The sequence below is a fragment of the Rhodnius prolixus genome, unplaced genomic scaffold (assembly GCF_049639745.1).
Source record: "Rhodnius prolixus isolate KJV_2025 unplaced genomic scaffold, Rpr scaffold_7, whole genome shotgun sequence".
Taxonomy (NCBI): domain Eukaryota; kingdom Metazoa; phylum Arthropoda; class Insecta; order Hemiptera; family Reduviidae; genus Rhodnius; species Rhodnius prolixus.
The window spans coordinates 40154446-40177701 of record NW_027411582.1 but is presented as its reverse complement, the minus strand read 5'-3'; the positions used below and the strand labels follow the sequence as shown (position 1 = coordinate 40177701).

The 23256-nt window shown below is 36.7% G+C and overlaps 1 protein-coding gene across 1 annotated transcript; it reads right to left on the bottom strand.

Moving 5' to 3' along the window:
• Positions 1-13261: 13261 nt before the first annotated feature.
• LOC141446589 (uncharacterized) lies at positions 13262-19848 on the bottom strand. The gene is made up of 3 exons (XM_074113131.1): positions 19620-19848; positions 17210-17497; positions 13262-13475 (listed from the first exon to the last, which is right to left on the bottom strand). The coding sequence occupies exons 1-3, from the start codon at positions 19740-19742 to the stop codon at positions 13323-13325; spliced, it is 564 nt and encodes a 187-aa protein (XP_073969232.1). The 5' UTR covers positions 19743-19848; the 3' UTR covers positions 13262-13322.
• Between the last annotated feature and the right edge of the window lie 3408 nt (positions 19849-23256).

Here is a 23256-nt window from a genome sequence, read left to right as displayed (position 1 = left end):
CGGCAGACTGGATCCAATTAGATACGTATCTCGGACAGATAGATGTAGTGTCTGCATGTTCTGTGAGAGTCGTCCTGAAGCTAGCCAGACTGACGCTTTAACTTAAATGCAAAGTATGCCTCATTATCATACTAAGCGTCCGTGGAAAGCATTTTCCTTCTGGGTGCATTTTTAGTGGCCAGTTTTAGAATTTCCCTTTTAGTTTAAACGATAAATTTTAATGACGTCTTCCTTGCAAAGGGCATCCATTTAATGAAATTTGCCAGACAATGTGGATGTGGATCAATTTTAATAAATAGCATCATCACATTACTGGCGGACATATACATATGCTTTGGCGGAAATTTTCAACGAAAATCCTGACAATACGAAATCCTGTCTCTAAAACTATTTTTGTGGCTATTACTTCGATATCATTAGGAAACTAATGTTAAAAATTACAATAGATTAAGATTGGTTTTAAATAAGTACTAATTATATTGTAATTATTATCGAAATGATGAATTTGAAATTTTCTTAATTTAGAAAGTGGAATTGTGAAGGTTGGGAGCAAATAATGGTATAGCCTGGTGTACTTCAGTCAGTCTTCCCTCCGGCCTCGCCTTACCCAGGAACAAAAGATTCATTGTTCTTGGATTTATGAGGACTTGTCTTCTAGAAAGATCAGACCGAACCGTAATGTAACAAACCCAATAATGCAGTTAAACAAGCGTTTAAGTTGCGAAATGTCACTCACTGACGATTCAATTGCAGAGCTAGTTTATACATCTCTTTAACAAAAACTTACAGTTTAAAAAAGTTAAGTATAAAGGTTGCTTTAGCCACAAATGATAATTCAGCTCGTAATTTCAGCCATTTATAAACGTTCAAAAAATCTTATGTTTAATTCAAATTTTATAACAATAATATCATTTAAGTAATTTTACTCCATTAAATTTTCATTATTGTCTAGAATTAATTAGATTCCCTTATGCTAGCCATTTTCAAGATATTTGTACAGCAAAGAGTTGTACACCATTCAACTAAGATTGATTGTAACAAGAACTACAAACTATTCATGCTCAGATTTATAAAAAAAAAAATGTTAATGAAAAAAATAATTATGACGTTAATTATACTTAAAAGATGTAAATAATATACATTGCCTATTCTTTTTGTAGTAAAAAATTCCTAATTTAAATATTTCGTTTATCAAAAGTAATAGAAAGTAGAGATATGAAAAATAAAAATCTTCCATTTTACTATGTACTAATGTGGGCGTGGTGAGGACATACATGGAAGGTAGGCGTGGCTTAATAAAAAGTTCTCGCTTCGGATTGGCTCTTCAACCCACCTACTGTTCACACTTCTATTCTTCACTGTGTGTGGCCAATTCTTTATTGCAAATTATGTAGGAAAATTTAAAGTTTAATTTCTTTTACTAATTTTAGCTCCGTAGGTATTTAATGAAGAATCAGATTACGATATAAAAAATGTTCTCAATAAAAACTTGAAAAATAAAAATTTTTCTTTGCTTACTGTCTTGTTTTCTGTAAGAAAAATGTAAGGGTGAACAGGAAATTGGGAACAATGGGTATTTCTTTATAAAGTAGGCAAAAGAAAATTGTGGGTCATGTTTCACCTATTGTTTCCAGCTATTTTGTGTGTTTCTTTGCGTGGGGCTGTTATTTTACGATTGTATAGATTTAATGATTAAAACGTAGTTTGACGCCTTCTCTTGCAATTAACGTAACTTAAATGGTGTGCTACTCTTTGGGGAACAAACAATATTTTGTATTTTGAAAATGGCCAGCGTAAGGGTTTGTGACTTCTAATAAATTCTAAACATTATTAATGAAAATTTAATGCAGTTAAATTACTTAAATGATATTGTTATAAAATTTGAATTAAACATAAGATTTTTTGAACGTTTATAAATGGCTGAAATTACGAGCTGAATTATAAAGGAAATGTTGGGTACTTGCTGATTTGTGTACATTTCGTCTTTTAATATAAGAGGTTCCTTCTTACATAGGCATCAACTCCCTTCCTTAAGTATTTATATATATATATATGTTATATACCACTGAGACCAAAAAAAATCCATATCTACATAAAATTTCGAATTAAATTACTACTCTACTATTCCATTCATGAAAATTGTTCAAGCATTAATAATTTGAATGATTGCAGTTCTTCCCCTCAGTAGGCGTAAGAATTACGCATTCAAATTACATAGTAAAGCACTAACCTCTTCATTCTGCCCAATTTTATCAAAATCGATTGAAGATTTACAGAGCTATCAGTAATAATAGTTTTAGAGGGGCCTTACATACATGGGGCTAACTCCTCTTTCATTGTTAGTACAGCGTACACTGAAATATGTATTTGCTAAAAGTTATTTTGACGCACGATTGAACACCAAACAGGAAATCTGATTAATCGTATTAACATCCGGTATGAAGCTGATGGAAAAGCTCTAAAGCGGGAAGTATGAGCGCTGCCGATCGAGGCCGCTAGCAGATAGCAGGCCACTTCTACCAGCCACTAAATGTGAAAATTGTCATAAGCTAATACAGCTTGAAATGGTAGATGGCAGAAGATGCGTGTTTAAAAGAGTGTGCGTGTACGTTGGTGCGTGCGATTCACTCTGTTTGCTCGTGAGCACAATTTCCTGCGAGTATGTTCACCGGAAATTAACTTGAATCATGTCCTCGATGCTCTTCTCCCCTTGCCACAACGCGCGCTCTCTGAAGTGGCATTGGCCAGAGTCGTAGTAGTGTTCTGGCGGGGGCGGTAAGAATGAGTTCAGAGGTGCCCAGCGTTCGGCGGGAGAAGAGACGCGTCAGGGCTGAACATCATAGAATATAAGAAAGAACAGACACAAGATCTCGGCTTGCTTGAAGGAGACAAAACTAGAACCTCGAGAGAATTTCATTTGGGGACTTTGCACTGCTGCGCACAAAGTTTGTAAACTAAGTTCTGTGGAGCCACAGCAAGTCTAAGTCCTTAATACGTATCTAAGTACAAGCACACATACACAGAAACAATTCTTGACTAACTTAGCAATTCATTGCCCTTACAATTCCGCCGTTTTCATTATTTCAATATATTATCTTGTGACGTTTACTAAAATCTTGTTTTACAAAAGTTTGTTTAAATAATTTTAAAACAATAGCAGTGACATAACTAACAAAACGGAAGTTGCTTTCACCATCTCTCGCCGCTGATCGGAAGGAATATTTTATGTATCATGACCACACTTAATTTGAAGATTACTATACTCGATGCAGACCGACAGTCGCTTAGTGATACCTTATATGACTAAGTGAAGTAGCGGAAATCTCAGCAGTTCTCATGTTTTCATTTCTTTGAACACTAAAATCATATCTACCATTCAGATAGTAACTTATTAAACATACGAAAGATACAGCTTGGCCGTGAACCAATCAGAGCCTAAAACTATAGAGTTCTTACATTTCGCTAAGGCCTCGTGAACTGCCATCAGAATAAAGTCCGCGTCGAAAACACGATCAACATGGACAAGAGAAATTGTTTAATATTTGTGAAAGAATAAAAAGGCGGAAGAAATATTTGTTCCAAGATCAATTCCATTTTGATTTGTTCAATCGATATCTCTAAACATGAGAATGATTCCCAAAATTATTTGGAACTTTTTATATGCTTCCATGTTTCAAAATAATAATATTTTCCCAAAAGTTTGGAGGAAATTCTATTAAAACTATTATTGATAAGGAAGATAAGTTCATGAGCAGCCACCATTAGCAATGTTGGCGAATTCGGCTGTGTCACTCAAATCACTTTTTCTAACTGTGATTCCTGACGTCCTAACAACTCGTTTTTTTTCAATTTGGTACAACAAAACACATTTGTTGCTAATAGTTTCACAGATGGTGAGCATGGACATGACACTTTTAACCGACCCCTCAAAATGCCCTGAAAATTCATTTTCCTAAACCAATCATCAGATAAAGATCTACTTGGATTCAAGTGTATCTACGAAACTTACAGGAAATCGCCAGAGAGTTAAAACAAATAATCCGTTAAATTAAGCGGTAGTTCCGATTGTAAAATTGCCTTCTAGCTCGCATTTCCAGCAATTTGAAGTACCCTTGGATTGTACCAGACTCAGTTCTATTGGCACATATTGTAGTGGAATGGTACTTTAAGCTTGCCAACTTCTGGTGAAGACGTATTGCCATGTTCAATCTGCACGAGTCTAAAACTACTTCGAGGGTTAGAGAAAGTAGCGAGTTATATATTTTCAATTTCCATTGTGGCTTGAATTTTCCACGTTGACATTTTTCATTAAAAACTCTACGTTAATAAATATCTAATTGAAATATTGAATTAATTAAAAATCAGCTTGACTTTTCTATTGGCTGAATTCACAAACAAACAGAATCCAATGAGATTAACCACTTCTAAAGAAATGCTGCATAACCTTATTATAAAAGACGTGATTCCAGCAAATGATGCTGGAGGACTCAGCTGGCGACTGGAGAACTGCATGGTATACATGTATATCGGTGTCATCAGAGTTTCAGCAGTCCTCCAACTTTCCTTATTACTTCCCCCCCCCCCACTTGCACCCCCTTCAATTAATTTAATTAATTTTCATGAGTAAAAGTTGTTTTGCTCATTCGAGTCGTTCATAATCAGATTATCAATCTGCTAACATTGAGGACAAACTTTTCTTTTTCCAAAAAACAAATCTGTCTATCTTCCGCATTCCATTTTCCTGCTTTTCTTCAAGCTGTTCCGAAGTTTCAGTTCAACAGAAAAAGAGGAACTCAATTTAAAATAAAACCTAACCAACCCAATGCGTTTAGATTGTACCACTTCTTGTCTCTCCTTTCTTCTCCATCGTTGGTGAGCGGACATCGAGGCCCCGGGCTGAAAAATATTTTTCGTTGAAAATTGAATTTATTGGCCTTCTCTTACAGCTGGTGTAGGAAGTATTGCGTTCACCAAATAGTCGAAATCGAGTTCTTCTGGAGCTGGAAAATAGAATCGGGGAATGAACCACCAACTCAACTCCGTATACCATTCTAGAATGGAAAAGACAGTCCACCCATTTTCGGATGGAGGTTTATGTGACATTCATCCTTGAGACTAAGATCAAGTCTAAAACTATGTTAAAATAAGATTTAGAGTTTTAGAGTAATTCATTAAAAATGAATTACCAGGAAACTACTTTTTACATTCTCTCATTTTTGACGGCTAAAAGGAAGGAAGTCAAAAACTGCAACCGCACTTCTGGTTTTTTACTTAAATATAAAAAATAGGCACTAAAGAAAATTGCGGAAAACTCTGGTAGAGTGTGGAGGAGATTAATGTTTTCCTGAGAAATAGATAACTAAGTGTGACTGAGAAGTTGTTGCGAACCGGAAGTGACTAGGGAGAAAGCTTGCTGGCTGAGCTGGGAATAAAAACGTACTAAGAAATAATAAAAGGGAAAAATGTGCTCTGACAAACTCGGAACAAAAACAAAAAATTAAGTTATGAGTAAAGTTTTAATAAAGTCCAGATGTTGGACAATGTTTTTATTATCATAAACAAAAAGAAATTAACCTTCTTACTGTGGATGGAAGGTTGGCGCAATAATTTATCTTTATAACGTGAGATAGTAAACAGGTATTAGTTCTATTTTAATTTTATTATAAAATAAGTTTTAGGTTATTATTATTTTTATAGTTTACAACACATTCTTTGCAAGATCCGTGAGATTTCACCATGAAAACAACAAAAAACCAAAGGCTAAACAAAATTAATTGAAGGTATAACCGCGACTGCTGAATCCCAACCGAGATGTTAGGGGCCGGAATACAATCTGCCGCATCTTAATTGAATCATAACAGCCGCAAGCAGCTCCAGCAAAATAATTTCCACCAAGATTTCAACCATTAAAGAAAACTGTTTCCTTCCGGTTGTTCTTAGCAAAATAGGTCTTTTCTTTTTTTAAAGCAAGCAAGAGAGAGATATTCTTTTATGGGGAAAAAACTTCCGTTTTATCGGGAAATGCAATTAGTTCTAGAACCCCTCATGGATGGAAGTATTAAATTCTTGCAGAAGAATTTGGGAGAAGTGAGAAACGATTTGTTGTTGGGGAAAAGCGAGTGAGTCAGATTAAAGACAAATCATCTCATCGATTTTTTCCACCTATTGCAACAAGGGTGTGTCTTGTGAGTGACTCTTATGAAAAGTTTATGAAACGAGTTGGAAAATTCTAGTCCACTGGAAATGCGGAACAAAATGTACTTCCGCAGTTTTCTCTATCTTTGTAGAGTGTGAAAGTATTTAGTCGGACTTAATCTAAGTTAGCTCTAACCATCTGGTTTAAGGGTTTATCTAATAGTGCGTTTTTGAGGAGCAGTAACGTCATGTTTCCTGCATCAGCGGAACCAGGGGACATGCACAATACTCAGCCATAAAATTTATTATTTTTATTTATTACAAATAGAAAGTTTTGAAGAGAATTAAATGCTCAAATCGCACCGGATTTTGGACTCCGAAAACCCAAAACGTGAATTCCGGTGAAAGACCAAAGTCTGTCATAGAGCGCAGTACTGTTTCTTCGATAAAGAAGGAAATCCGGTCTGCAAACCAACAGGAACTGCCATTGCTGCTGCTTTCCAAGTTCTAACCCGCACATCTCCCTTTGGAGCTAGAGACTCCTTTTTCTTTGTCTGTATTCATAGAGGCTAGCCTTAATACATTCATTTATATTTGAGCAGCTGGGGGCTAGAAGATAAGCCCAGCTGTCGGCGGCTGGAGGGCAATCATTTTATTGTAAATCTTGTCAACAGATTGGTACGCTACCTGTTGCTGGCCACTGCCGCTCCTCGCCACAGCTCTGCTCCCTCCACAGAAGATGATTCCTTTTTACAGAGATTGGAGTTAGTACAGTACTACACATTCTGCTTGTTTTCAGGATCCGAAATATTTCAATGGTGGTTGCCAAACTCTATTCAGTAGCTAATTCCTTCAAACAGTTGATCACATCCTCAAGGGGTTCTTTGAACTTCTTTACATTTCGTGGGCGGACCAACTCCAAGAAGAACAGTCCATCTTCCTGAGATATTGTGGATACAATGACGATATATTCCAAAATTGGAACTTTCTACAATTTCTCTTCTCGATGGAAGGCAGGCCAATTCTTTCTCTAGCTGTGTGTAAGAGTATCGCACTCTGGGGACTTGAACACCCTGGGAAACTGGTAACCTTGCGGTATTCCTACTTACGGAACAGGAAAAAGTGAGTGTAACGGTTGTTTTACGTCAGAAATTAATTATTTTGGACCACATATACCCCCTTATTCTTTCTGTTTTAACTGAGGGAATAATGTATAAGTAATAGTGAAGAGTACTGTTAGAGGCGTTAAATTAAATGCGTGCCGAGAGCAGGCCCTGTTGCTCGCCAGCAGACATATTTGGACCGGAGGAGCGTGTTGAAGTGAGAAGAGCCGCAGACCTGCACCAACATGTTCACACATCCTCCCACCACCACAACCGCCTTGGAGAATGTGGCCGCCATTTTCTTTGTATTAAATTTATACATTCTGAGTGAGGTTAACTCATGTCAGTCTGTCTGGCGGACTTGCTGCAGCGCCTTTCCTTATTCCATTCATCGCATGCCCCTTCCGTCCCATACTGTCTTCACCACCTCACCTAAGACGCCTTCATTTTATTTTACTTTTATTTCTCATTTCTCTTGCCGTTGTATGAACGTCCTTCCATCGTTACAGTTATGTTTCTTTAGATAATGTTTTGTACAGCGCACATGTTTGCCTCTACAGTTAGAAAATACCTTCTTTTATTACTTTTCCTCAGTGCGGTGTCTAATTTTACCAAATTATGTTCTCGCCAGAAATAAAGGTTTTTTGACTTCCCCTGATTTTGGGAAAAGGTTTAAGCGCACATTGTGCACTACCAGAAGTATTACTTTACAGAATAGATTTGTCCCTTTGTCGGGAGTGACTTGAACCTATTTTTTGTACACCTATTGTAGTGTTGTTGTTCTACGATTGCGTTGGCAACATTTTTCTACAAAAACCAAGACATGTCCGGGAGAGGGGCATTGCTAGTAGACTTTTCTCTAAGATACCATTTTAGCATTGTACAGACCTACATCTTCTGGAAGGGCAGAGTTGTATCTTGATAACAACGGAAGTGTCGCTAAATTTTCGTGTTTGATATAAATTCCGTAACTCAAAGTCCCAATAAAACTTCTTTCTTAATATTTAGATCAATAATATTTATTTGAATATTTATTTCTAATTTATTTCCTTTTAAGGGATTTTCTGGAGAGATGAAAATATATTCCCATTTTCTGTCAGTTTTATAATCTGGATAATGCTAATAAAAGTTAAATGTATTTAAAATTACAAGTAAAACAAGAAATGTATAAGTTGCAATCTCGAGATTTGTGGTAAGCGAAAGAGGAAAGTATTACCATATTGCCTTCCGTTAAATGGTGTTTCTATTAAAGGAAACTAAGATGTTGAAATTTTAGTTTCAAAAGAAAGTGACCCCGTGAAAGGGGGTGGGTTTTGGGACATTTGGGAGTTTTTATCCCAATCTGGCGGCTCCACGATCCTAGAGATTTCCCTCAAGAGTCTGGGTGATTACCAGGTTGGCGGAGAACACCCTAACTTTCTTCTTTTGGAATGTAAGGGGGGATGGTGTGGCAGGAAGTGGTGAGAGGGAACCAGGAAGTAGTGTACGTCCTGGATGTTGACATCTTTCTCTTCTTAGAGCTCCCCTAGAAGGGCAGCTTGTTCTTAAAAAGAAATTATTTGTAACATCAAGAAATAAGTAACTCAGTAGTTGAAATTAATTTAACTGGGTTCCTAATATATAGACTTAATATCTCCGAAATTGGATGTTTAATTTATGGTGGCCTTCTCCAAAGTTTCTCTTTTAACCAACGCTAAAAAATATATCGATTGGAATCGGCTTTCTCACAATAATTGGACTTCAAATGCCCTTTGGACTAAATAGGTTGGACTTTGTTCCAAATATTAACTTAAAATATATCGAAACTTAATTGTTCCCATTAAATTAATTTTAATATACTCGTAAATTAGTTTTTTAAAGAAGTTTCAAAAAATGAAATGGACGCAGAAGTTATTATTTTGCAAATATATTTTTGTACAAAAAGTTACTTTTCTTTTAAATGAATAATTGCTTTTTAAAATTTATTAATTATATTCTGTGTTATGGTTGCCGACATACTCATGCTACTGGAACATGGTTGTGGTCCTTTGGAACCGACGGGAGCTCGTTGAATGTCATTTTTTCCAGAAAACTAATTAATTTTTTTGTTCCCTTTTTAATTCATTGTTTTTTTAGTAATTTATGTTAAATTTTTTATTAAATTGTTAATGTAAAATAATTATTTTAATCAAATAAAGTGCACGCAAATAAAATAAAATCCTTTTCTCTAATTGGATGCTGCTGGACCATCCTATCACTCTCTCTCTCTCTCTCAGAAAGGTACGTTCGGTATTTTGTTTTGATTGCGTGATTGTTTTTGGCTTTCATACTAAAAGTTAGAAGTAAATAATAATTTAATAAAGAAAAAATGGTATTAGATTTTACTTTAAGGTGGTATGAAAATGATTTATTTTAATAAACTAGTTTTCTTTTAATTCAAATCTGGAGAAGGGAATGATTCTTGTAGGTGATCCTCATCAATATTGATTGAAATCAATGAATTCTATTTATTTGGGAACAGGCTCTTCTCTTAATACTCCCTCTCATTTCAAGTATTTTATGGCATTCTCAAATGTTCTCAATGACTAAAACTAACATAGATAAAACTATCACCACTGCATTCATCAGTTCTACTCGTACATCAATACTCACAGTAGATGCTCTAATTTTAATGCTTTGAAAGATATTCAAATGCAAAAGGGAAAATTTGAAATGCATTTCCTCTTAATGAGTAGGACTCCTGTTCAGATTACAGCCAGCAATGTTTACAATAACTTCATTGAGTGAGTAATTAAAAATCAAAAATAGGTCCATCAATAAAAACCCTTTTTAACAATTAAGTACAGTTTTATTTTATTTTTAAAGAATAATAAATTTACATTTAAACTTTTGATTGGCTGTTACTAAAGTACATCAACAACAAATTCAGCACAAATTCGATGCAATTAGGAGAAAGTAATTTTACAGATACTTTTTCCGGCGATCTACATTCTGATTAATCGGCATTGTCATTCATCAAATAAATGGACTAGTTTCAAGTTATTAATGCCATTGACGGGATGAAATGTCAAAGATCCTGAAATTGTTCCCGTTTAGTTGGCACAACTTCCGATCTCTTTTCTAAACATTCACAAGGTTTGCGGAAACAATTGCATGCGATTGGAAAAATATTATCACCCAGCCGACAAGACACTATTAATCAAATTGAACTGCAGACTTCTATACTCTACCAAAGTACAATGGCCTATAATTATTATTTGAAACTCGACACGGAATGCTAGTTAGGAAGGTAATCAGTCTCATTACTTTTCAATCTCTGCAGCATCTTATGAGATGGAATATTAGTCTGTATTTCTGGGATGAAGCACGTAATAAACTCTTAAGGGTTTTCCTTGGTATTAATGTTCCAGTTTAGACTCAAGTGGAGGCTGGTGTAATATTTCAAACTTGCGGGAAGTTGAGGACCTTGTTCTGCACAGAATCCCCACCCTATCAACTACGGGGGCATGATTCATGCACTCCTCATAAGTTCATGGTTCAATTAGCGAGCATAATTAAGACCGCAACAAGATATTATCTAGTAATTATAGCACACACTCATACCTTCTTAGTCTTACCATCTTCTTATTGGACGCGCTAGTTATTAGTCAGGAAGTTCTCTTGCCAATTATTTTACGTCTTGTTTCCTGTTTAATATATTTACCTTTCTGCTTGTTTAATGTAGCTCCGACGGTTCCTGCGAGATCAACATTTGAAAATGTATTGACACTGAAGTGCTAGCATAACGTGCTACTATACCCATTTATTCATGGTCTTGAAGTAAGCAATTGACCTCTGAGAATTAGCAGGCTGCTTGGAACCCCATAAAAACTAGTTAGCTCATCCAATCAGAATAACCTCTAGCTTAAAGGAGAGCATCAATGGAAATTGCGAGGGTTCCTCCAAATATCCAGCCATGACAGTTATAGTAACTATGCAGGAAGTTAGATTTGGTTTCCGGTAGCAGACCCTCAGTTTTTAGAGACCAGGCCCATGCCTCTATTCTTCCTTCTACCAAAGCAGAAACAACGAGACTACTGGTGAGTGAGAGGCCTGCCAGGGCTGGATTATTCAGGTAGTTTCCACCAGCCACCCCGATGACGCATTCTACCACACGCACACTCACTCAGCTAGCTGTGTTCCCGCAGATTTATTTGGTTGATATAGACCGCGTTGAGGGGATTTACATGGATCATCCTTTGTGCCCAGCTTTGTTTTTAATTTCCCGGTTTATCCTTAATCCTTATTATGAAATTATTAGTTTGGGTTGAGACCTAATTGAATGCCACCGTGTTGTGTAGGTTGCATTCCCTGCAATTTGTGCCTAAAATACCACCTCCGTAATCCCTGATAAACTATAATACCTTTTAATTTGCTATCTTATTTTTTATATAGTTTATAGTTTTGATTTGCAGGTTTTTCATTTATTAGTTTTTCATAAATAGAATCTAGTACAATAAAAGTTTTTCTAAAAATGAGGAAAGAAAACTCATTTTCCAGAATTTTCGCGAACTTTAGTCTTGCTCTTGTATTTTGAGTACGTATATGATGCTGGAGGATATTTATAAGGTTTCGAGAACTGTAGCTGGAGAATTAATGCTCCAGGTGTATTTTTGTTCGTCTAGGCGCCTTTTACGTTGTTCCTTCAACTGTTGCAGAGATTTCCTCCAATACTAACCCTTAAAGAGTTAAATTTCAAGACGATCTTAGGTATTTCTCAGAAAACCTGAATTAAAATATTCCACTTACAAGGTGTAATGTAATAATGTTTAATTTTGCAAGTTTAATATTGAACGACTTCAATATAATTTCAGCAATATTCAACTTTAAGTCTCAAAAGCATTCATTGTGCACACTATAATTATCAACAGAGAGTTAATTATGCATTCCATTCCGGAATAATTATTCATCATACTGTATTATTCATCGTAATGTGACAGATTGTTATCATTCTACAAGTTTTACCTTATATTACTTTTCTTTGGAATCTTCAATGATCATTTTCCATTCATAAGGATTTTAATTAAATCTAACTTCCATTTAGTTTTTATATTAAATGGATTTCCGGAAGATGTTTATTAGATTCTTACTTCTAAAGGATTGTCCTCGATTTGCACATTTCACCGACCAAAAGAGGATAAATGGGACCACGCTGTCTTGCAGCACCAATAGGTAAATAGTTCAGCGCACTCTAGTCCACGTCACTTATTTATCCATGTTTATAAGTTTCATGACGTCACTAAGTGATGCCGAACAGATATGGTCATCACTATTCGGGTGTATCAGGACCAAAAGAAAGAAGCTGGTCTTCATTTACCACAATAAAGGTTCTTCTAAACCGAAGTCTGATGCCGTCAGCGAAAAGCGTCCATATTGCAATGCTTAATGAAAACAGTAAATAATGAAAAAAGGGGAGTCAATCAATCCTAATCGCACCATTACAATTTCATCTTCGCCTTTGAACATTTCAAGTAAATTACGTTACTTTATTATCACTATTTTAGACAAGTACGAACATGCGACGCGTCGGCAAACTCTGCATCCATTTTGTTCCTACAGCCAGTACACTTCAGAATTGGAATCTCCCAGCCCGTTAGCAACATTCAGAAACGAAGCGCATTTCTACCCGTGCACCTTGCATTTTTTTGGCGAGCAAGTTGTGTAATACAGTAAGAATAGTCGACCAGTTTAGGTTTGTAAACTGGCCGCCATGTGCAAATGGGAGAACTATTTACACAATTACAGTTGCAAATAAGCATTAAAAAAAAAATAATTCTTACTTTTTCTTACAAATTATCCCACGACTTTTTGTTTCGGGGTTGAGCCTCCAAATTGTCCTTGCCAAGCTGGTTCTTAAGAGCTGTCGCTCCCTGTAAACATAGAAGTCAGAGTATGTGGCGACACTCTTTCACACCAGTTTGTTAGTAGCGCTATTGTGGCCAGTCCGTGAACTAGAGTCACTAAAATCTTTGTCCTCCATTCACTCGTTAAATAAATTAAAAGAATTTTAGAAAATAATTTTATTTACAAGAAACATGTTTTACCAACCATAAAGCATTACGTATATTACGTATATTTTAGTGGAGATATTGAAGACAATAATTTGGACAGATTGGAGTCCTCCTTGGACATGTTTTGAATCAAATAGCAAGACAGCGCTTTGCTCCGCTTGAAGTTGATGTGTTTTCTTAAGAGCATCGTCTTGATCAAAGTGTCCACCTGTAATTAGTCCAACGTTTTTCACTTTAGTTATTCTACCCTCTGCAGAAACGGAATGATCCTCTAAAGGTCTCCTAATCGGTTGCGGACTTTTACCCGAAACTATGCGAGCTATGACGGATAAAATCAAAGACGTTAGGCCTTTGGTTGGAAAATTTCTCTCAGAGAACATCGACTTTAGTGGGTTCTGGGAAGTCGTGTCGTCACGCTTCTCCTGCTACGGCATTATTTTTTTTGTAGTGACGTATAAATTTTGTACAATTCTAAATTTGAAGAAAATTTATTGGTGTAAACTGCGACAAGAGTGTTCAAACAGAATATTTAGTTTTCTGTGGTCTGAGGCAAAAAGTGCTGTCGGAGAGTAAACATTGATGCGCACGAAGAAGTGATACCCGACACTAGATCACACACACAGATGGGAAACAGAACTAGAATGAAGTAGAGCAGCGCTTCTGTGGTAAATGATTGATTCACAAGTACTACAGTCTTTCTGCTCCTCAGGGAATATCGCAGCCTCCACATCTAGACATGCGCCAATGTGCCTTTCTCCTGCCTTTTATTGGCTACAGGAGAGTGAATGTTGTACATGTGTGAAAATGCTACGTATATACTCGTATTGTCTGGAGATACTGTTTGACAACTGCACAAAACGAATGTAACTTTGGTATGTTGCTAGGTGTAGTTTTCAGTAACTAGTTAGGCCACAAATAAAATAAAGTAAAGGAACACAAGCAGTGAAAAGCAACAAAACGAGGGATACAGCTAGTTCTCAGGAAATATTCTTATTGCTTTAATAAGTATTGCTTTAATACTACTAGGTATTAGAAGATTACAAGTTCCTATGCCACACGCGGATGTAATATGGTCGGCCCATATCGGTATTTTATAAAGATATAAACGGTATACTTCACCATACCGGTTATTCAGTTAGTTTATACTCTCGTATTCTCAGTACTAAGCTTAAGATTGCTAGACTTGGGAAACGGACATGTGGCGACAGTCATTGTAGTAAATAAGTTTTAAAAATTAAAGTATTTTATTGAATTTTAACTAACATGCGACTTTTTCATGCATGGTTTGTACCCAGGCACCAAGGCCGGATGAGCTCAATTAAAATCTAATTTTCTGTCAATGAAGTTGAAGTTTCATTGTAAAAAGTGTCATCTGCTTCAAGCTTAACCTCTAGGCTAGAATGTTAGAAGCCCACATTAGGGATGTACAATGTGCCCCGAACTCTGCAGGCTGAAGTCGCCGAATGCAGCTTTCTAACCTCCAACTGTACCGCTTATATCGTAAGCTTTACCTTAGCCGCCGGCCACGCTCCTCAACACCCTGCAGGTGTTTCACAAAGTTAATTGCCAATTTACGTTATGAAAACAATCTAATTGGCTCACACCAACCAGGTAGGCTTGCGGTAAATTGATTTTGACTGAAGGCTGTAATTGGGACTAATGTTAAAGTAATGATAGAACAGATTTTGATTATCAATTATAGATATTATGTTTGTTTAATCAATTTTTCAATTTTCTCTTGCTTGAAGAAATGATCGTTTAAAATTTCATAGAAATTAGCACTTTTTGGGTCTACTGAACGCCTTAAAACAGATTTTTTCCTGGTTCAAAGATTCAAACAAAACCAAAACTGAAGTGGTTCCCTTTGGGTTAATTATTGAAGACAATAAATGCAAAAAAAAATATATCCTGAAGAAAGTTTACAGCTAAAAGCGTTGTAATACCACCTGCGAAGATATTCACAGTGTTAGATTGTGGTGATGGTGTTGTTTAGGCGAGAGATACATGTCAATAGCCTTCCAGTTTACACATAGTTAATATTTCTAAAGCAATTAAGGCGAGTGACGTAGTAATATTGCTATCAGCTGTAATATGTTCGGTATATACAAGGAAAGGAACAGTTTTTAAATTAAAAAAAAGAAAAAAGTATTCTGTTGAATGAATTCTTACAGATATTCAATACTTCATCTTTGTGGGTCCCAGTGTCTCATGTTCTTTGAGTCTACGTCCTTTGGCTTCGAACTTCAAACTTGTAAACTCCAGTTTCTATTTTGGTAAAGGGGTCCATTAACCAGAAGTCTGAGACACTCTCTTCATTTCCAATTCGAATCAGTTTGTCCTCCGTAAACTAGTTTAATATTTTATATATATAATACAACGATGTAAATGACATTAAGGGCTAGGGCGGAAAACTAGCTCTGAAACGACACATTTCCAGGACTGAATTTCTACGATATTCTAACAAACTATGATATTGTAAACAAGTTTCACCAGGTCCGTGCTGGAGCCGACACTGTGATTAGGTCACTTTGGAGATGTAACATGTTAAACTCTACTCTCAAAATCACCCCCTCGGCCACTGTGTAACTGTGATTGATATTTAATACATTATTTACGGCAAGAAATAAAACGTAAATACTACAAATATCAATTTTTAGAGTTGCATTAGTTTTGGGTCAAACTTCATTCCAACTTTAAGCCACAATATGAAACATACTAATACCATATGAAACATACTAATACCATATTAGTATGAAATTTTACTCAATTTATAGACTACTCCATAAATTATAGTGTCGAATGTTTTCAGTGCTTATATTTCGCTCCTGGTTTATGTCCTAATTTTGGTAAAACTTGAAACTAGAGGGGGTAATTTGCTAAAAACTGCAATTAGGAAAACTTACAATTTAGACAGACCTACACGATCATTTATTGCTAATTGCGATCTACATGGTTTCTTGAATTGCTAATTTGTATTCGTTACCCGTTGTACTTGGCAACAACATCGCTCATCACCGATGAAATTAACGAGCCAAGGAGTTAAGAGAATGCCAAAAAGGGAAATTATAATTCAATCACAAGATTTGATAAATGGAAAACAAATTACATTGTTCAGCGGGGGTTGAAAATATTTCTGCTTTATGACCATGTTTAGTTTTCTTATTTTTCTACTTCCATTCCTGGTTAATTAGTTTTTCCTGCCCCTCACTAGATTTTCAATTTATTCCATGTTTTCCAGACCAAAGTCAAGCAGGTTACCTCTGCCAATTAATTTCCCATTTTCCGCTCACCGACAACACTGTACGCAAACAAAGCAATTAAATATATTTGTCTTTAGAGCGCGCTAGTTGTCTCATTGGCCAGTCGCCGGGTCGCGTCTCAGTTGCCTTATCTCGCAATAATTTCCATTTAATTATAATTACAATCAGGCCCCCTTCCCGTCTTTAACCATTTAATCACAACCACTTCCTGTGCTGCGTTATATTTGATTTATTCCTTCGCTTGCTTTGTAAAAAAAGTAAGTTGCTGACGGGTAGATTTTATTTGTATCCATTTCAAATCAGGAGCGCAACCAAAGAGTCGCGAAAAGACGATCGCCTCTCTATCGAAGTTCCCCCCCCCCTTCCCCATAAACTTTCCTGAGGGAAACCAAACCACGCAAACATTTTACTTTGACCTTTCACCGGAAATATATGTTCATAGTCTTCTGATCCATTTTGAAAAGTGTTTTTTTTTTTTAGGGTTTTTAACCACAAGAATAAATAATGTTTCAGTTTTTGGGATTTATCTGAAATAACAGTTTCGACTTTTTTGCGATACGCCCTGACATCAGTGAATGGATTTCCTACAATTAATTACTTAAAACATTTTTTTATTCCGTGAGTTTTTTTTTATGGCAAAATGTGGATTGATAAAGGAGTCTCTGTTAAAAGAAAGACCTACCTGTTCCTTGGCCGTAGAATTGGAGGAGTGTACTATTTCGGAAAGCACGCTGTCCGACAGTCCTTGGTAGCCTGCCAGTCCTTTGAGTCTGGCTTCCGCCGACAGAAGGTCTCTCAGTCGCACTAGCAGGATCTGGTCTTCAACTAATTCTTCGTCCAGTTCCTGAAACTCCTCCTTATAATCACATTCATCTCTCACATCGTCTCCACTCAATTCCGAGACGAATATAGGTCTGGAGCCACTCAACAGAGATGTCTTGTTCAACGAATCTTCGACATGTGTTAAAACCTGAAATAAAAACTCTCAAAAGTGTCCAAATTTCTTCAAGCTAGGAATTTCAACAAATCATTCATTTCACTCCAGCAATATATGGCTGATAGCTGATAGAACCGTAGAATTCTGAGACGTACGAGGGAAGCAATTCACTCACCCTTCCAAAAATCCTACAAAATACACTTTTTACGAATATAGTTTCAAAGTGATACATGGGAGTTGATGTATCTCTGGTTGAACCAAATTAGATGCAAGGGTTTCCTGGAAATACGAGGTGTGTTCAAAAAGTAACGGGAATTTTTAAATTTCGCGGGTTTGGAGAGTCTGATTGTAAATTTTTTTTTTTTTATTATGTTGGTACACATGCCCCTGAAGTACGATAAAATTTTCAGTAATATTCATTGTTTACTTCTTAAGTGGCAGCCGTTAAGGTTAGATGTGTTTTTCGAGCTTGGCGATTTTTGTTTGTTAAAAAAAATGGATCAAAGAATTTGTATTAAATTTTGCGTAAAAAATGAAATAAAGTGTGTGAAATGTTAATAAAGGCATATGGTGAGTCTGCTATGAGTAAAACAAGGATTTACGAGTGGTATAAGCGTTTCCAAGATGGCCGCGAAAACGTTGAAGATGACGAACGAACCTGGACGTCCAAGCACATCAACAACCGATGAAAACGTGAAAAAAGTGAAAGAAATGGTTATGAACGATCGCCGAATCACAATCAGAGAAGTCGCTGATGATGTTGCCATATCAATTGGCTCATGCCATGAAATTTTTTCGGATGTTTTGGGTATGAAACGTGTGGCAGCAAAATTTGTTCCAAAATTGTTGAATTTCGAACAAAAACAGCGGAGAATGGAAGTTGCTCAAGAGTCACTCAATGAAGTCGACAACGATGCGGATCTACTGAAACGTGTTATAACAGGTGACGAAACATGGGTTTACGGATATGATGTCGAAACTAAGGCTCAATCGTCCCAGTGGAGGCATTCTGGATCGCCAAGACCGAAAAAGGCTCGACAAGTGCGGTCGAATGTGAAGGTTATGCTCACTGTGTTCTTCGATTTTAATGGCATAGTGCATCATGAATTCTTGCCACAAGGTCAAACAATCAATAAGGAGTACTACCTACAAGTTCAACGCCGTTTGCGTGAAGCAATCCGAAAAAACGCCCGGATTTGTGGCAAAACAATTCATGGATTTTGCACCACGATAATGCACCTGCTCACACTTCATTGCTTGTTCGTGAATTTTTGGCCAAAAACAAAACTTTAACGATGCCCCAGCCTCCATATTCGCCAGACATGGCTCCATGTGACTTTTTTCTATTTCCAAACATAAAGAGAACATTAAAAGGCCGTCGTTTTACAAGCATAGATGACATTAAAAGCGAATCGCTGAAAGAGCTGAAAGCTATCACAAAGATCGAGTTTCAGAAGTGTTTCGAGGATTGGAAAAAGCGCTGGCACAAGTGTATTGTATGCGAAGGGGACTACTTTGAAGGCGACAATATTAATGTAGATGAATAAATAAATATTTTTTTCAAAAAACGAAAATTCCCGTTACTTTTTGAACACACCTCGTATGTGCAACGATAAAAAAAACCTAAGAGATCTTGATGGTTCCGGTCATGTATTTCGACCTCCTTTATAACATATATCCTGGAGCACCGTATTGCCGTAATGCTACCTCTATCGCAGGCTAACCACTCTTCATTCAGAAGTAGCTTTAAACAAGTTAGTCTAGAAAAAGATTTAAACGAAGTTGTAGGCCTACATAAAAGCAATGTGCAATACAAATAGAAACATCGAATCGTCCAGCAAGAAAAGTAGGCTGTAGCTGGAGAAATGTTTATTGCAAAGTTAAAGTCTCCTGAGGAAACCAATTCACTCACAAGTTTTCATTTTGAGAAGTTTTGTGCAACAAAGGTTACCAATTCACAAAGCCGTTTAATGAAAACACTTATTCTAATATTTTCATTTTCATTTGTAAGTGATACTGATAATCGAAATCTATTATCTGACCTCTCTGTGATACTATTGGCGACCACATGACTTGTATTTCCGGTGCAAACACAGGCATGTGAGTAACACCCACTTCTTCCGCTTACGAAAAGATAAAATGCTTGAGAACTTACCTGGACAGCGACTGCTAGGTAAGAATCGGTGAATTTGACCTTCCGACATGGCTGGACTTGCGGCGAGTCTCCGGTTGAGGACGCCACAACCAAGAACAGAGCATAGACCCACTGTGCCATCATCACCTGGCTGAGGTGCAGAACAAAGTGGAGACCTGTTCTTAGCTGTGATCTCCCCACCACTGTCTGCCACTCCGTCTAAATTCTAGCGACCACCTGAATTCTTCATCTCCATAACCATCGGCTCATCTCCATAACCATCGGCTCATCTCCATAACCACCGGCTCATCTCCGAACTATTTTATAAATAAATTAATAAATACTAAATTCCTATCCCACATCTAATCTGCTGATTGGCTTCTCATTAAATACATTATATACTTTGTCACTCTGAATTTCGGGATTTGGGTTTTTAAAAGATGATAATTCTTAGAGTCAAAATGGGGTATTTCACTAGAATGGCACTTTAGGAGCAACTTTACCCTCATGCATCCCCAGTATGCCCTAGAAAGTATTCTAATACAATTTTTGATTTACATGTATGCTCTACATTGTATATAAAGGAAAGTTAAAAGGAAATCGCAGCAGGAATTACACAAAAAATACTCAGCAAAGTGATACATTCAGGATTAGTAAAGTGAAACTGGGATTTCAGTTACACACATGAGCCGCCTTTAGGCGTAGACCATAAATTATTCTGAAACGGCACTTCACCCTCTCACTTAGAAGTGCCCTTTATCGAATTTTCTGAAAAACTTCGATACAGAAGTCCAACTACTTGTTTCCGCCATTTTCTTGAAGTTAGCACTTTCTGAACTGATTTCATCCTTGTTAATAGTAATCAGTTTATGAGTGGTGAGGCCAAACATTACACCAAAAAGGAACTTTAGAGGATAACTGCCTCACTTCCTGAAGTACTTATTACAAAAATGTTTCAAATAATCATTACTGAGGGGAATCAGCCCCCAATTAACGTAGGGCATGCTTTCCTGGTGAAAGGTCGTAGTGAAAATGTACAAGAATGCAGTAGGTTCTGTAATTCTGTAGGTTCTGTAGAAGGTCAAAGTTGATGCGACATAATTAAATATGAATAAATGAAGACAGAGTGAGGGTGGCGGGGAGGGCTAAATGATGGATTAATGGGAGCATGAATATTATGAACCAATTAGAATGCTCATAAAATATCTAAATGACTGAGTGATCAATATGGTGGAGAATGCAGTACCCTACTATTAATGGTAGTTAATCAAACTCAGTTTATGGAATTTGAGGCGACACCATATGCGTTGACATTGACATACAGTCTCATCTTCTGTCGTTTTCTATTCGTAGTTGCACTTATGACCAACCTCGCTATTTTTACTACCTCTTTGTGTAGATAGTGCTAGAATTTCCACTATATGAATATGAACTGATATTTTAGAGGACTTCTGTAGAATAGGTACTGAATGTGCGCAAACACAGAAAGAAACAGTACAGTCTGCCGGAAATGAGGTAGTTAGTGTCTTTGAAATAAGCAAAGTGCTTCTTTCTGAGAGTAGAGTGTCAAAAGGCTCCAGAAGTGCCTCGATTTTGAAGCGGCTTCCTGCTCTTCCTAGTGCGTGGTTGTAACTTCCAGTCCAGTCCTGTTGGTGCGCAAGAAGATTATTTCCGAACAAAAAATACCTTACAGGTTATAGAGTTTAGAGTTATAGGAAGGAATTTGTAGAACTGGACAGGCACAGCGATTGTTTCCAGCAGGCGATGTCAAAGCGTTATTCAACAAGATATCATGGCGCGCCACATCATTTTTAATATCGTAAACTTACAGGAATATAGTCGTGCTACATTTTTTCTGCTTTACTTTTTCAAAAATATCAATAGGAAAATGTAAATTGGGAAAAATAATTAATTTCACTTAATATATCGAGCAATTGACAGACATCTTGTGACGTGCGTGGCGCCTACGCAGAGAGCGCATTTATGTTTTCGTCGTTGGTACTGTGATTAGTTAAAAGAATTCAGGTGCGGAGGTAGTGTAGTTTGTACAGGAGGTCGCCACGGCGGTGATAATACGAGGAAGAGTGTGAAAAAGGGAGATTGCTGATGCTGAGGGCAGATAAAATTACAAAAATACAGTAATTAAGGGAAGGCATGTTGCTGATCCCAATTATATGCCTGGGATATCTATCTAACTGCAAGCCGGAGTCCTGCAACATCGTTAACACCAACTAGCTTTTCCTTCTCCATTATCATTACCACTTTTTTCGGCCTACAGAGGGCGGCTCTTTCTCTCTTCGCACGACCTCAAATTTAATTAGGGCACCGCCTCCTCGCCCTCTGCATTCCTTACACACCTGTTTAATTACACTTTAAAAAGTGGGGGTAGAAAAAGAATTCCTTCTTTTACTTACGGGAAGAAAAAATTAAAAAACGTAAAAAATATAAAATTAAAAATAATGACCATGTTATTTTCTATTCTTGTGTTCGCAAATGTCATTAGAAGGGTCATTTATAATTCATTCTAATTGGTCCAAATTAAATAAAGACCACGCCACCTGCAAACCACGCTGTTGGTTCTATTCAAAATGAAGAATAAAATGTACGCATATAATTAGTAATTTAATTATACAAATGGTTTTACTAAGTACGTCATGGGCATTTCCGGTAGTAGATAATTATGGAGACATGGCAATACTGTGTCTTCTGATTGATGAATTAAAATAATCTTTTATCTTCTAAAATTCAGTCATGTCTGTGTGAATGTTTACACAGTTCTAACTAAAGGGCATATTTACCTACACCCTGCAGATACCTCACTCTAGAGGAGTGATTGCGTTCAGCAGAGATATTTACTTCATAGTTGCGATCATGGCTTCAGCAGAGATATCTACATACTTCATGGTTGAGCCAATGGCACACTTACAAAAAGCACACAGTGGGGATGCTAAAACAAAACAGCATTCTGTTCTGTTCACCAGATAATTTTAACGCATTCTAATCAACTGTGATCAAATATATACAGCCATTTAAAATTTGTAGATAACATACTGGCAAAAAACAAAAAGTCATATGGATATTAACGACTGACAATAAAATAAAATTCTAAAATCTACGTTAAAATAAGCACAAATGAGTATGGCAGGTTCATTCCCAAAAATATGCAGATCCATGTCGATCTCGTATGTTTGTCTCACTCCAAACCACAATCTACAGACAGACTAATCTTTCGCATAAAATTTTTATTGATAGTTTTCTTTCTAATATTCCCTCTAAGTTAAGCCAGCTGCGAGTTAAATTCCAAATTTAGAAGAAGTAGCTCCCAATCGATTTGATAACACACAGTAACAGTAATTCGCAGACTGTTCAAAGTGGACATTTCGTTTAAAAATGAACGACGGCGATTGGTCTAAAAAGGCGCGCAGCAATTTAATGATCCCACAAATTTAGTTTCCGCTACAAGCCAGAGTTTGTTTGTTCGTTTTTTTTAAACAGTACTACTTCCGGCAATGAGTGCTTTTGAATGTAGAACAGAAATGGGACAAAGATTTCTGTTCAGTGTGTGAGTGAGGACATATGCTGTACCGCCGCAAGTCTTGCTGGTTGAGCTTGGAAAGTGATAAAGTGCCGGCGATGAGGCTGTTTGAAGAGCCAGCCA

Coding starts and splice junctions, on each gene's coding strand:
- LOC141446589 (XM_074113131.1), bottom strand. CDS start 19,742: ATGATGGCACAGTGGGTCTATGCTCTGTTCTTGGTTGTGGCGTCCTCA. Junction 17,498..19,619: donor ACCTAGCAGTCGCTGTCCAG/GTAAGTTCTCAA, acceptor TTTTTATTTCAG/GTTTTAACACATGTCGAAGA. Junction 13,476..17,209: donor ATTCTACGGCCAAGGAACAG/GTAGGTCTTTCT, acceptor GACTAATTACAG/GTGGACACTTTGATCAAGAC.